General features: G+C 38.2%; 1 protein-coding gene and 1 pseudogene across 5 annotated transcripts in view; both read left to right on the top strand.

Annotated features, from left to right (window-relative positions):
* The first annotated feature begins 174 nt into the window (after nt 1-174).
* LOC148351098 (U2 spliceosomal RNA) lies at nt 175-339 on the top strand (annotated as a pseudogene).
* A 425-nt stretch (nt 340-764) lies between these two features.
* LOC148351097 (endophilin-B2-like) overlaps nt 765-13870 on the top strand; it is a 33952-nt gene continuing 20846 nt past the window's right edge. For 2 of the 5 annotated variants that reach the window (XM_088355970.1, XM_088355967.1), the window contains exons 1-7: nt 769-1041; nt 3056-3197; nt 4187-4198; nt 6024-6152; nt 6272-6405; nt 6501-6593; nt 8455-8517. In XM_088355970.1, coding sequence (XP_088212096.1) covers nt 979-1041; nt 3056-3197; nt 4187-4198; nt 6024-6152; nt 6272-6405; nt 6501-6593; nt 8455-8517 — 636 coding nt within the window. In that variant the 5' untranslated portion in view covers nt 769-978. Of the gene's footprint in view, nt 1042-3055; nt 3198-4186; nt 4199-6023; nt 6153-6271; nt 6406-6500; nt 6594-8454; nt 8518-12204; nt 12268-13870 lie in introns of all 5 variants that reach the window. The other 3 variants (XM_088355971.1, XM_088355972.1, XM_088355969.1) reach the window with 3 other exon arrangements.

Genomic DNA, 13870 nt, shown 5'->3' with positions numbered 1-13870 from the left:
TAAATGTTTGATTTCTGTTATTGCTGCGAAAGGTGGTTCAACTCACTTTCCGGTTCAGGGGGCGGTGACTTTTTTCACATAGGGCCGTAAAAGTTTAGATTTTTTTGTCTTAATACATTGAATCAACGTTTCCAAACTGCAATTTGAAAATAGTTTTGTTACAAGGGCCAATGCATAGAATCAAAGCTTTGATGCCAGGACCTTAGCTTGGCCTTTTGTGTACTTTCTATGAAGTCACTATCTTTGATTTTTGCATTTCGGAGATGGAATATGAGCTTGCTCTGTCCACTCCATGCATCGGCCCGGTATTGCAGTACTTCCGGGAACGGTGCATTCGCAATGATCGCAGCAAGGCTTTAGGGCTAGGACCTTAGCTTGGCCTTTTGGCTGAGAGTAAGTGTCCCGGCTCCTAGGTTTTGTAGCGTATAATGAACTGACCGATAACGGATAATGGATAATGAATAACGAAGATAGATCAATAACCCTTAAAAACCCCATTTGTATTTCCCTGGGTTGTCCCTGTGTGGTATTAAAATTGGTTTGATCATCTGGAACCATTTGGAGTGATAAATATGCAAAAAACACAAATCACGAAGGGGACAAATATTTTCCACGGCACTGAATCAATTTTTTGCATTTTAATTTCTTTCTGCTGCTTAGGACTAACTGAAACATTATACTTTGCATATTGCTACTAACAAAAGCTCGGGTTCAATGTCTCATTGGTCCAAGAAGCTTCACTTCTCCCATGACGGAAGACTACATCCGTCAAGACACTCAGCTCCAACCATCGGTAATTGCAGCTATGTTGCAGCTATGTCTCTTTAAGAGCAGGGCGTAGAGTCGATTTCCGATCGTGGATTTGGCAGATTACTGCTTCACTTTGCTGCTACCCTCATTTAGTCTGACTCAGAATTCCCTTTTCGGGGAAGGAAGTAAGTTTATTCTTTAGCAAGGCTGTCATCCTAGCCAAGCAGAATGGATTTCAACGTCAAAAAACTAGCTTCGGATGCGGGAGTCTTCTTCACCAGGGCGGTACAGGTGAGCCAAATTATCAGGACGCCTCTGCAATATCGATTTAGTGTCAGTGTGGAACTACATTTAGTGTTGTCAAATGATGCGGGCCTCAATTGTCGATTCACCAAGTAGTGCTGCTGTTTGTGCAAATAAATCAAATAAAATGAAACAGTTACGTATTTTTCTTTTCTGCTAGCACGGTAAGCCGATAAAGGTCTACCAATCTATTATTGATAACTGTGATGCATGTGAGTCACGTGATTGCACGCTCTGCCGCTCTCCGTCAACACGAAACTCTAAGTAGTGCTTTTAATTGACATCGTTTTTTTACGACGAAAGTTTCAACACAACGAAACGACTTCAAAAACAAAAAAGGAAGCCGTAATTTTTGGGCCAACACTTGCTCGAAACAGACCAGATTCAATTGATGGTTTTTATGACGTCACACACTGCTGTACATTTTCCTGCATTCTGATCGCTGTAGTATTGTATAAATTCGGAGTACAATTTAAATGTAAGCCGCGCTCGGTACATAAAAAAAGAGATTTGTACATACATAAGCCGCACCTGACTATAAGCCACATGTGCCCCCACATTGAAACATGAGATATTTACAATGAAAGATGGTACACTGAAAGCATTTTAAAAATACACGACTTGTAATATTGTACCCAATATAGTAGTTAGCGGGCCGCACATCGGCTGAGTGGTTAGCGCGGAACAGTTCTGAGGTCAAGGGATCAAATTCAGCTACCATCCTTCCCCTGTGTGGAGTTTGCATGTTCACCCTGTCCTTGCATGGGGTTTTCTCCGGCCACTCTGGTTTCCTCCCACTGTCCAAAAAACATGCATGTCAGTTAAATTGGCCGGTGCAAATTGTCCCTAGGTGTGGAGAGTTAGTGAGTGGTCTGCCTCTGCATCCCCTGCGACTGGCTGGCAACCAGTTCAGTGTGTTCCCTGCCCGCTGCCTGGATATAGCTGGGATGAGCTTCAGCACCCCCGCGACCCTACTGAGGATAAGGGGTTAAGATAATGAATGGATGGATGGACGGTAGTTAGCGCTCCCCTTTCGATTAAAACCTTTTCCATTATAAGAGTATGTTCCTGCTTGTTTTATTCTTGCTCAAAGCACAAAGTTCCATTAAACTTGCGTCTTCCTTGACACATATATTCCATCTGTGGGATTTAATCAGGCCCACAAGAAAATGCTCAGAGAAGCCCAAGAGAAATGAGCTGCAGTTTTAAATATGTCTAATTGATGTTCAAAAGCAACTGCAGATGTATTTTTTTCTCTTTATTTCTTTTTTTTCTTTTTATTATTTCCCTCTCTTTCTCATTGTTTTCATCTTTTTATTTATTTTCTTTCTTTCTTTCTCTCCTTTGATCCTTTTTCTCATTCACTGTGTCTCCGTCTCTCTTTCGCTGTTTTTCTGTTTGTCTTCATTTTCTCTCTCTCCATCTTTATTTCACTGTCTGTCCTCCATTTTCTCTCTTTCTCTGCATTTCTTTTTCTCTTTATTTTTCTCTCTTTCTAACTCTGTCTTTTTTCTCTGTCTCTTTCTCTCTTTTATTTTTTTGTCTTTGTTTCTCCCCTTTTCTTTTTCTTTGTTGTTCTCTTTCTTTCTTTTACTTTTTTTCCCTCCCTCTCCTTCTTCCTTTGTTTCTTTCAGTCTTTTGTCCTTTTCTTCCACCCTCTCTCACTTCCTTTGTCGCTGTGTCTCTCGTTTTCTCCCTTCTCTTTTTCTCCTCTCTTTCACCCTCTCTCTTTTGCTCTCTCTTTCCTTTTTCTCTCTTCCTATCTCACTTTCAATTTTCTTTCTTTCTCTTTCTCTCTCTCTCTCTCTCTCTTTCTCTCTCTCTTTTCTTCCCACACTCCACTCTTTGTTCTCTTTAAGCTACTATTCCTGCCCCGTAAAAGTTTCGCTCTACAATGTGGCCCCCGAGCTAAAATGTGTTTGTGACTCCTGCTTTAAACTGACCGATATATTTGAATGAGGCCAATGAGGATAACATTAAAAACCCTTGTTGTTCTTTTTAGTTCACAGAAGAGAAGTTGGGCCAGGCTGAGAAGACTGAGCTGGATCCACATCTAGAAAACCTGCTCGCTCGGGCGGACTGTACCAAGAACTGGACTGAAAAGATCTTGAGACAAACAGAGGTGCTACTACAGCCAAACCCAAGTGAGCCTTTTAACAGTTTCTCAAAAACAAAATTCCAACTGCAACACTTACATTATCAGGCATTAAGCACATTTGAGACAGAAGCTTGACTAATGCCACAAATGAAGTGGATTGTGGGAAATTGGATGAACTTTTCCAAACTAATTTAAGAAAGTGAGCACAGGAACGCCCCTTTGTGTGTCTAGTACAAAAATACTACTGCAGTGATACTATACTACAATATAACTTAGAACTAAATACCAAATTTAGTGCTTAAAAACTGAGACTCAATCTATTATTTTAATTCTTAAAATAAAAAGAAATTCTACTTTTATACCATCCCAATAATACTATAATAAAAAATACTATGAGAAATGCTACAGAAATACAACAAAACCATAACAAAATTAAATGGCATTTAGTACTTAAAATCATGGACCTAGTATATTATTTTTCTTTACTTATAAAAAAAGAAACTACTGAAAATCTACAAAAGTACTACTACACTAATGCTATAATACAGAAATCCCACTACAGAAACACTTCTAAAGTAATACTACTACATAAATATTACAATAATATAACTACAGTAATACTACAAAAATACAACCACAGTAAGGATAACATTGCTGACTGCACTAATGATGTGAAATAATTTTAAGGGAAAATGTCATTGATTTAGCTTTATTGTGAAATAAATAATCACACATATCTAGTATTGATACCATTTGTCAAAATAGACAGTAGAAAACACCACATGGAAAAGGTTATCCACTTTACATTCCGAGAAAAATCATTGTAATGAATTTAAAATTAAAATCAAACCAAACCAAACTCAAAAACTAAAGTGTACTGGATAAAAAAAACATTGTCACAATTTGATTATTTCATGGTCCTCTTAACCGTTTGATAAACATTTACTAAGAATTTAGAAGATGTGGAGGATACTCTAGTGATAAAAATGTGTTTTATGACAGTGTATATATTTTTCTTACACTTCCATGCTTCAGTTGACCACACTGGTGAGTTTTTGCCTTCTTTTCCTATGTTAGAGTTTAAAATTGTACACACTTAGGCAAAAAATTGGACCATTCATGTTTCATGGCTCGTGGCTTGTTACTGGCAAATTTAATGATTGATATTGTGGGAAAGATAAAATATTATGCTGTTTCTATTTTTATTATTTTTACTTTTCTTCGTATGTACGTTATCAGTTTTTTTTTTTGCCTTTGACAAACATACGTTTTCCTGACAAATCAACTATGTATATGTATTTTTTTCCCCCATTCATTTTTAATTGGAGAAACGTTCAACTTTTTCTAATAATACACATGTTTGAATCTGAATAGAAATACAGTCATATTTTTTTTTATTCGCACATTTAGTTGGTCTTTTTTTGTTTGTAATATAGTTTTATTTACTACCAATTTTAACTGTTTTCAACATAAGGTAACCAAAAATATAAAGTAGTCCGCTATCGTTCAGCAGTATTTAGTTCAACCTACATGGTTAAACTTGGGTTACCTGCACAGTTTAACCATGTATGTCTAATTTTCCTCATTTATTTTAAAGGGGACTGACTTTTAACTTTTTCTATGTCCGACCAACCACATAAATTTTAAGGATCGAGCAGGTGCTTGACATCCTTAAAAATGCTTGAATTTTGTGTTTTCAATTATTAAAAAGTGCTTGAATTGAGATCCATAGATATATTTGTAATTTACTCAAGATCTAAAACTCGTATATCTTGATAAATGCACACACAGATATATTCATGGCTCTTAAAAATGAATTATTCACACCGGATTTCTTCTTTTAATGGTACTGGAGGAATAAAAAAAATTGCTTAAAAGTCCTTAAAAAAATGCTTGAATTTGGCCATGAAAAAAGTACGAACTCTGACTTTTGAGTTTCACTAGCTGCCTTTAGCCTTATATTTCATAGCAGGTTAAACTATTTCCTTTCTTTCTTAATTCACGAGCCAGCATAGCCTAACGGCTAACAACGTTGCCTTGGGTGCAGAAGGTCAAGTTTCTCATTGTTTCAAATAAATGTTTTTGTTTGTAGCTGTTTTATTCGGACACATGTCGAAAACATAACTTGTGCGTCCAAGTAGTAAGGGACACTACTCTAAGTTGGTTTGCTGTTCAGAAACTTGTCATTTAATGGTCTACTATCGGGCGGGCTAATTATCGGCACTGATATTTGGGAATTTAACGGATATCGGTATCGTCATTTTTATTTATTCGACGGGCTGATTATTATGTATCAAATGCAGCCGAGACTCTTTTTTTTTTTTTTTGTTGCCCGAGGTGGAAAATGTGCAAAATTGGCCGGCGACTGTTCCGCGTCCTTATCGCGGGTAACCGCGGCTGCATCGCTGTGCTGCCCGCGGTTACCCGTGGTCTAAATTTTTGAGCAGCGCAAAACTTTTTCGCGCGGCCAACCGCGTGTGAATTTCTTACTGCGTGTAAAGCACGGCTGTATCGCTATCTCAAAGCGTCAAACAGCGTCTGCTTCACGGGCAGAAATTTCTGGCCGTGATTTAGCCGCGATACGCCCGTGAAAGGCTGTGTGACCGGGCCTTAAGCAAGCGGAGCCATTTAAGCATGAACAATAATGTGTGAGCGACAGCTCAGCTAATTCGTCTCGACATGCCTGTGTCCATGTTAGAAATGCATGTTTGCGATTAAGAGATGATGTAAAAAGTGTAGTTTACTGTAGTTGATGAGACACAATGTATTTTTTGTCCATTTACAAATGGACATTTTTGCCAGACAAGTTTGCGGTTTTATACTTTACCTTCGCTTCTGAGAAACCTCATGTCAACTTTCATGATTTGTGTAGGTGCTAGAATAGAGGAGTTCATCTATGACAAACTGGAGAAAAAGCTTCCGTCCAGGACAACTAACGCCGAATTGCTTGGCCAGTACATGCTGGATGCTGCCAATGAGTTTGGCTCGGATACTCCATACGGTTAGTGGATATTCGTATAACGGTTACGAAAAGTTAAACTAATGTTCAAATTGAAACTTAGTTATTTAAGGTTTGTTTATCTTATTATACAATATGTACGCTTGCGGTGCCAACTCTAGGAAGTACCCTGATTACTGTCGGCGAATACCAGAAAAGACTTGGAACAGCTGAGCGAGAGTTCCTTCAAACGTCAACCGTTACGTTTCTCACACCTTTGCGTAACTTCATGGAAGGAGACTGGAGAACTATATCGGTGAGTAAAACCTTGATTCCTAAATTGCTTCCATTTGTGAGCTCAGTATGATAAGGAGCTGCATTTTTTGACTGAATTTCACCTGCACCTCACAGAAAGAGAGAAAACTTCTGGAAAATCGACGACTGGATCTTGACATCTGCAAAGCACGTTTAAAAAAGGCCAAACAGGCAGAGGCCAAAGCAGCAGTGAGTTTTATTATTATTTCTAGAGATGTAATGGTACCCAATTGGGTTCTGTTTCAAAACGAGGTAACTCAAACCACAGAAAACTAAAATTGCTGTGCGCCTTTAGAGCATCACCTGCTTTGAGATGCAAAACCACTTTTGGGTGTCATTTCCCTTTTTTGCGGGGGCATTCACCTCTAGAGGGACCTACCTGATTGCTTGTAAAAGATTGTGTTCCTTTCAAAACTTATTTTGGACTGAGGGAGTAGAATGTCTTTCATTGAAAGCTGCTGAGTCATTAAAACCAAAAGTGCCAAGTCACGCTTATTTGATCGTTTTCACATCTGGGGTATTGTTGCTATTCAATGTCGTTCTGGCCTTGGAGAGTGGAATGTCTTTCTGGGAAAAATCCTATCTATCTATATTCCAAAGCCATATGCCCTAGTCAATAGGGCCTAGTGGTTGGTGGCTAGAGTGAAGAACACACTCACATAGACCAAATATTCATTCCACTTCGCTCTTCCCAAAATGACACAGAACATTAAGCTTAAATCACAGTGCCATGCAACCGTTCATCAGCAGAGAGGCCCGACAGCATACACTGGTTTACCTCCTACGTTTCTTTAAAATGGGAAGTGCTGTTGCCAGCCAATTTTTGCTTTTTCAAGGCCCCCAGAGAATTTCGTTCTTGCATATGACATATCAAAAGAAAAAAAACAAGTGTGTTTCTAGCTTTTAGCATTGTTTAGTTGACAACAGTTGTCGATATAAGTTTCTTGAAAACACTTGTTTCCAAAAAATCTTCTGAGAAGAATGGCTTTTGATGAAAGGATGCATTTTTAGCAGAACTTTCACTTTAGTGCTTTTTTGCATTGATACTTCCAATATCTAAACAATGCTTTCCATAAAGACAAGGGTAATTTGCTTGCAAAATAAAATGTTCTGAACTTATGCTTGGACTTTGCAAGAACTTATCAGCGCCTGATGTTTCTGGTGACGTGATCAAACGATTTTTGTCGCTTTGGGGCTGTCCACGCTCTGTTAATCGCTGGATAAATAATGCAAAGATGTAGGGGCTCCCCGATGTGTGGACAAAGATCTGATCAATGCCGTTTCTGTGATCCAGTGGTGATTTATCATACCAAAATCCTTCCCAGGTGCTTGGTACTGACTGATCAGCAACACCAAAGCCTTTACAATATTTTTTTCTTTAAAGAGAAACAAAAAAAAACCATTTTTTTAATGTCTTTGCACTCAGGGACAATGCTTCTAAAAACCTCTTTATATGTTACGGCACTGAATTAATTAACAAAATTTAAAAAACGTGTACATCAACCTATGGAAATAGTAAACCCCTTCATATTTCTTGGTATGTGCAACCTCGAGAGCTTGCAAATGGACACTGGGCCAAAACACTCCTTATCCATTCTGTTCTTAGGCTTCCAACCACTGAAAGATCTCCTTCTCCATTTCTGGTTTTGTTTTTGGTGTGTTGGCTGGATCCCTTAACCACTAGGGTAGTTGGGGCACCATTTCCTGTGGTGTGTCTTGTGCAAATAGAGCCTGGTGGCGCCCATCCCTCTAGGCAAATGGTGCTCTTATTACCCTAGTGGTTAAGGGATCCAACTAACCATTTCTGGATACTGTTTCTTTTCTCCAGGCATGGTGTATTGCAAAAATAAATTTTCAAAATTAAAAGACCAATATTCCATATACCGGTACTTTTACCGTAATTTATGTCCTCAAGTTTGCACTATAGATGCCCCGTTGGTTGGTTGTCCCTGTATAAACCACGCCCCCTTGCAGAGATACTGCTGTTTTCTTTTCTTTTTTTGACATTCTTCTCTCTTAACTCTCTTCCTCTGGCCCACTTTTGTCATAGGCTGCACCTGATTTCCAGGAGACAAGGCCACGAAACTATGTTCTGTCTGCCAGTGCATCAGCGGTAAGAACCACAAACACAAGGCTCACAGTTTGGATACCAGCAACTAGAGGTAAGATCGGGCCTAAAACAATCCAGCCCAATCGGTCCTGGCCTGAAGTATTGACACCCAACCCAACCAGAACTGACTAACTAACTTGACTGACAGGAAGCCTGAAAAAAAAAGTTTATTTGAAGAAGACTCAAGATGTATAAGTTTCAACATTTTTTTTCTTTATGAAAATGTCATGGCCTGCAATTTTTAGTGTTACTTAATTCTGTTGTATTTTGGGCAGAAAAAACTAAAACTTCCCAACGTTAAACAAATGTACATATTTTTCTAAATGTGATAAATGCATTTCAACAACCAAATGACGCTGGAACACAGAATAAGATGCCAGACAACGAGCGCGAAAGAGTGATCTTGATGCGCACTTTGCCCAATTACGTGGCGAAATACTGCAGCCCACTAGGCTTTAAATAAAGAGAAAATATATATGTCAGTGTTTGAAATAACATCTGCCCGGACGCCCGGGGCGTGCATCTTTTACGTTGGGCGTACAACTTACACAACGTCTCTGCCCGGGTGGCCGACAACTTTTTTTAAGAAGGAAAAAAAAAAGTTGAGTTTTTTTTTTTTTAATTATTTTTTAAAATCAAACGTTTGCTTTATTCCGTTTTCGAAATCTTCGTTCAGTTTGGAAATTTCGGTTCGTTTTGCAATTTGCATACTCTGCAGCCAATCAGAAGCCAGCATCGAATAACTTCGTGCTTCCGCACTTTCCCGAGCCTTATGGTCGTGCATTTGCATATCATTTTTCAAAGTAGACGCAAAGAGAACACAAGAAAAATGGATAAATGGTTAGGAATCAAGCCAAAACCTCAGCCCCAGAAGAAATATTCAAAAGAAGCTAACAAAATTAATGACGCTACAAAACGTAAACGTACCTTAAAAGCAACGTGGAAAGAGGAGTTCACGTGGCTTGTAGCAGACAATGCAACGCAAACATTACATGAATGAAGATGAGTAAATACAGGTACATACTGATGGCAGATGGAAAACAGCGATGTCTTATACATGCAATGAATGTTATAAGTTGATTTATAATAAACTTAATTTTATACATCATGATTATCAATCTTTAATACTTTGCAACAATGGGTTTTTTTGCGATTAGTCATCTTCATTCCTAAGACTTAAAAAGTGGTCGGCGGCGCCCTCTGTTGGCTGCGGCTGCATCGGCTCGCTACAACGGGTCAGGTGCAATCGACATTTCGTTCTGTGTACATTGTTACACAGAATGACAATACAAGGAAATTATTATTATTATTATTATTATTATTCTGTTTCAAGTTGTGAAAAATGGGGGAGGCCACTTTATGGCTGGGCAGGCTTTTCAGAGTTGTCTGCCCTGGTGTCCGGTAACTTTTTGTCATGAGTTGCAGACACCGTATATGAAATTGTTATTTGTATAGTCTTAAAATGCAAAATCTAAGGAAATTATCGAAAACCACAAACTGGAAAATAAACAAAGAATAACATTCTAACTTCACTCTTACCGTTGCGTGTTTGCCTGTTCAGGTTACCTGTTTTTAGTTTATCGTTTACTTTTTGCTGCTCCATTTTGGCAGTCAAAATAGATGCACACTAAATTATAGAGGGGGTGGATATTACATAAATATATATGGTTATTTTTGTTGCTGTCCTTTAGTAATTTATTTTTCAAGGTCGCCCGTTATGCTGTTGGGTTTACTTCAGGTTGATGTTAAACTGTGCTATTAAACACAGCAGCAATATGTTCTTAGGAAAGCAGGGCAGAGGGACAAAATAAAACAATGACGAATTGATTTTTAAAAAATGCAGTGGCTCAGAGAGAGGAGAGGTTAAAAAACAAAGCAGCTTCCAGACTGTCTACAAAAGAAAGTGGTGGAGAAAAAAAACAACTTGCGTGAAGCAGTTAATTAAAAAATAAATAAATAAATAAATAAAAATAATGAGTGTGAGAGGGCAAAGGATTTGCCCGAAAAAAGAAAACGCTGCTGCGAGAGGGAAGCCGGGCTGAAGTCGAACTAATGATTGACATTTCAGACCTGAAATTCGCGTCTGGTTGGGTTAGGGTTTGGATAAGATCGTACCTCTACTATTAGCTATTATGCTAACAGTAAGGCTATTGATTCTGTTATACAGTAAACCCTCGTTCATTGGGTTCCCAAAAAGAACCCGTGAACGGCAAATCTGTGAAGTAGAAACCTTTACTTTATTACTACTAACTTCCAATTAAATACTAAATTATATACTGAAACAACAGAAGAAACCTATTTTACAGGCTAAAGGATTTGTTTAACAAATAAAAGTACTGTACAAACCTTTTTTTTTTTTTTTTTTTTTTTTTAATCAAATAAGATCCAGTACTGTACGGTCAAATGAAAAAAAGAAGTGGGATGACTGTTTATCCAAACAGAATGCAGAAGACAATCCACTATGATAATCCGCAAAGTAGCGAAACCGCAAAAAGTAACCGTCAAATAATAATACGCCGGGAGACCGTTTAGGCTTGGTGTCGGCAACAAGCGGCTCTGGTGCTGCAAGCAGCTGTTTGCCTTTCCCTTGTTGCTCCCTGGTGGCCCCCTGATGCTTTTTCAAAAAAGTTTGATAATGGAAAATTGTATGGCTTCTGTAGGAGGACAAACACGACATAAACATTTGTAATGTTTTCTAATTACTGAACAGTAAACACAATCTGTGTCGCTTTCCTTTTAAGGCTTATATAAAGCTTTTTTTCTGCTCCAAACATGGTATTTTTATCCGGTCCAATATGGTTCTTTGAACATTTTGGGCTCCAACCCCTGGTTTAGAAAAATCTGAATGCAGGACACAATGCACGAAACCGCAAAAAGTGACCGTCAAATAATAGTAAGCGGAAACTGTATGACCAATTAGAAGTCCCTAACACAATGCATGATGCAAATCTACAACGCATTGAAATCAAAGAACAAAACCTTTTTACAGGCCCAAGCACTCATTCATTTTACAAATAAAAGTAATGCATAGTGTAAACGTTTATTGATTTTATGACCAGTAACTGCTATCTTCAGAACTATTTAGTCAACGAGAATGCAAAACAAAATGCATGAAGAAAATAAGTAATGTAGCAGTGGAAAAATATACGGTGTTGTAGCGTGGGATCGCTACACTAGATGTTCATTAATGATCTATGTTATTTTTTTCAAAACAAATACCTCATAGAAATGAATCTGTAACACTATTTTAAAGGTAACCCTTAATTCACGAATCGGGGTTCAACATTTTCATGGCTCATGGAATATTCACAGAATGTTTTCGGACTACGTCCAATTCTCTCATCACCAAAAGAAAATTGATTGGTTTCAGCAAATGTGGCTTGAAACAAAATGTTTGGGATTTTAAGCTTGTGATTAGTTATGTTTCATAGAAATACTATTTTTTTCTTTAGTGACGAGATTGGAGCACTTGTATAATGTTTAAAAATGACATATTTACACATAATAAACACACCCTTAATCATATGCACTTCCTTTACATAATCCGAATAACGTAACTATTCGTGTCTTATTTGAATTATTGCCTGCATTTAAACGTATCCATTGATTTTCTTTTTTTTCTTTTTTGTAATGAAAGTTTCTCTATTATTTTCTTTTTTTTTTTTCTTCTTTTTTATGTAACTGAATCAGTTGCAGAGTGATTGGGAGAGTTGGGATGTGGAGCCAGAGGCTTGCATATCAGAGGAACAAAAGGTTATAAGATGTGGCCCTCTAGATTTGTGTGTTAACTTTGTGAGGTTATTAGAACTCATCAAATGTTTGTGAAAATGTAAACCCCGTTTTATGCATTAGATACCCCAATTCCCCAATCCCCACCTTCGGTCACCCAGGTGTCTTCATGTGACATATAATTTTCACACTGACTCATAGAGATGGAACGATATCCAGACATCACAATATGACGATGTAAAAGTTATTTTTGGGAGGTTGTTGGTATAGACATGTTTGAAGAGTTTTTCTCTTTCTATTAGAGAAATAAGATCAAATTAGAAGAATCATACCCAAAATTGAGCAAAACTGCTGCATTTGGGTAAGATCTTGCAACCCTAACAATGGAGCATTTAGTAATACTTTACCGTATTTTTTCACTACAGTGCGCACCCCCCAAAATAAGTCTTTTGTCATATATTTTTCATTCATAAGGTGCACCAAACTATAAGGCGCATGAAATCATGAGTGCTACCATTTAACCGTTTGGCTCTTTTGACACCCACGGTATAGAATTGTGAAAAGATTAATCAGTCGATATACTGTATATCGCTGATAGAAATGGCAAAATATTGTGTGCAATCGACCTCTGATTAGAGTGTTGAGGGTGCTGTCACTTTAGCACTAGTCTACCTTTGTTACAGATGACATACGAAAATGCAGTAGACCTTATTACCACAGTAGTTTGACTTAAGTTTTACTTACAGTGTCGGAAACAGTGGTTTGCATGGTGCATTATTATAGGTTAAAAAATATCTCCACTTCTTCTCCTGTGCATCAATAACTTCTGGGTTTATACAGTACGTACATCTCATCTCATCTCATTAGCCGTACCGCTTATCCTCAGTAGGGTCGCGGGGGGCTGGAGCCCATCCCAGCAATCATCGGGCAGTGGGCAGGGGACACCCTGAACTGGTTGCCAGCCAATCGCAGGGCACACAGGGACAGACAACTCATTCGCTCATTCACACCTAGGGACAATTTGGACCGGCCAATTCACCTGAAATGCATGTCTTGGAAAAGGTTATGTAGTTTGTTGAATGACTCGGTTTTCTGTTTTTTTGCGATGTTATTGATGCTCAGGTGAAGAGTTGGAGAGACTGTTTAATCCATCAAAATGCACTATCCAGATCATTGTATATGGCACCGTGAGTAAGAACGGTCTGATAATGAGAAGATCCAATGACTTTTCATATGTCATCTGTACCACTGGTGGTGTAGTGATAAAGTGTTGGTGCCCTCACTGCCACAACCCAGTTTTAAATCCCTTTGCATATATTCTATTGAGATTTGGGACAGTGATGATTATCGAATAGTCCAACATTGCTCAAATACAGTTATACAGTATACTGTAAAACCTTGTGTAGTAACTCCCATCTCTCAACTGTAATCTATTTACAATCATATCCACCGTATCCTGTGGTATGTTAGACGCACCGAGTTATAATAAACACTTTTTAGGGGTACTTTATAGTCCAGAAAGGTTGGTAATAGCCCACCTCCTGGTATTGGATTAGTGGCACAGCCATGTTCACATTGTTCAGATGATGTGGTGTTGAGGATTGCTTTGCTTTGTTTTTGCTCTCTC

This window comes from Urocampus carinirostris, chromosome 16 (assembly GCF_059441175.1).
Source record: "Urocampus carinirostris isolate Australia breed hairy pipefish chromosome 16, RoL_Ucar_1.0, whole genome shotgun sequence".
NCBI lineage: Eukaryota > Metazoa > Chordata > Actinopteri > Syngnathiformes > Syngnathidae > Urocampus > Urocampus carinirostris.
This window is presented reverse-complemented; position numbering and strand designations above follow the sequence as displayed.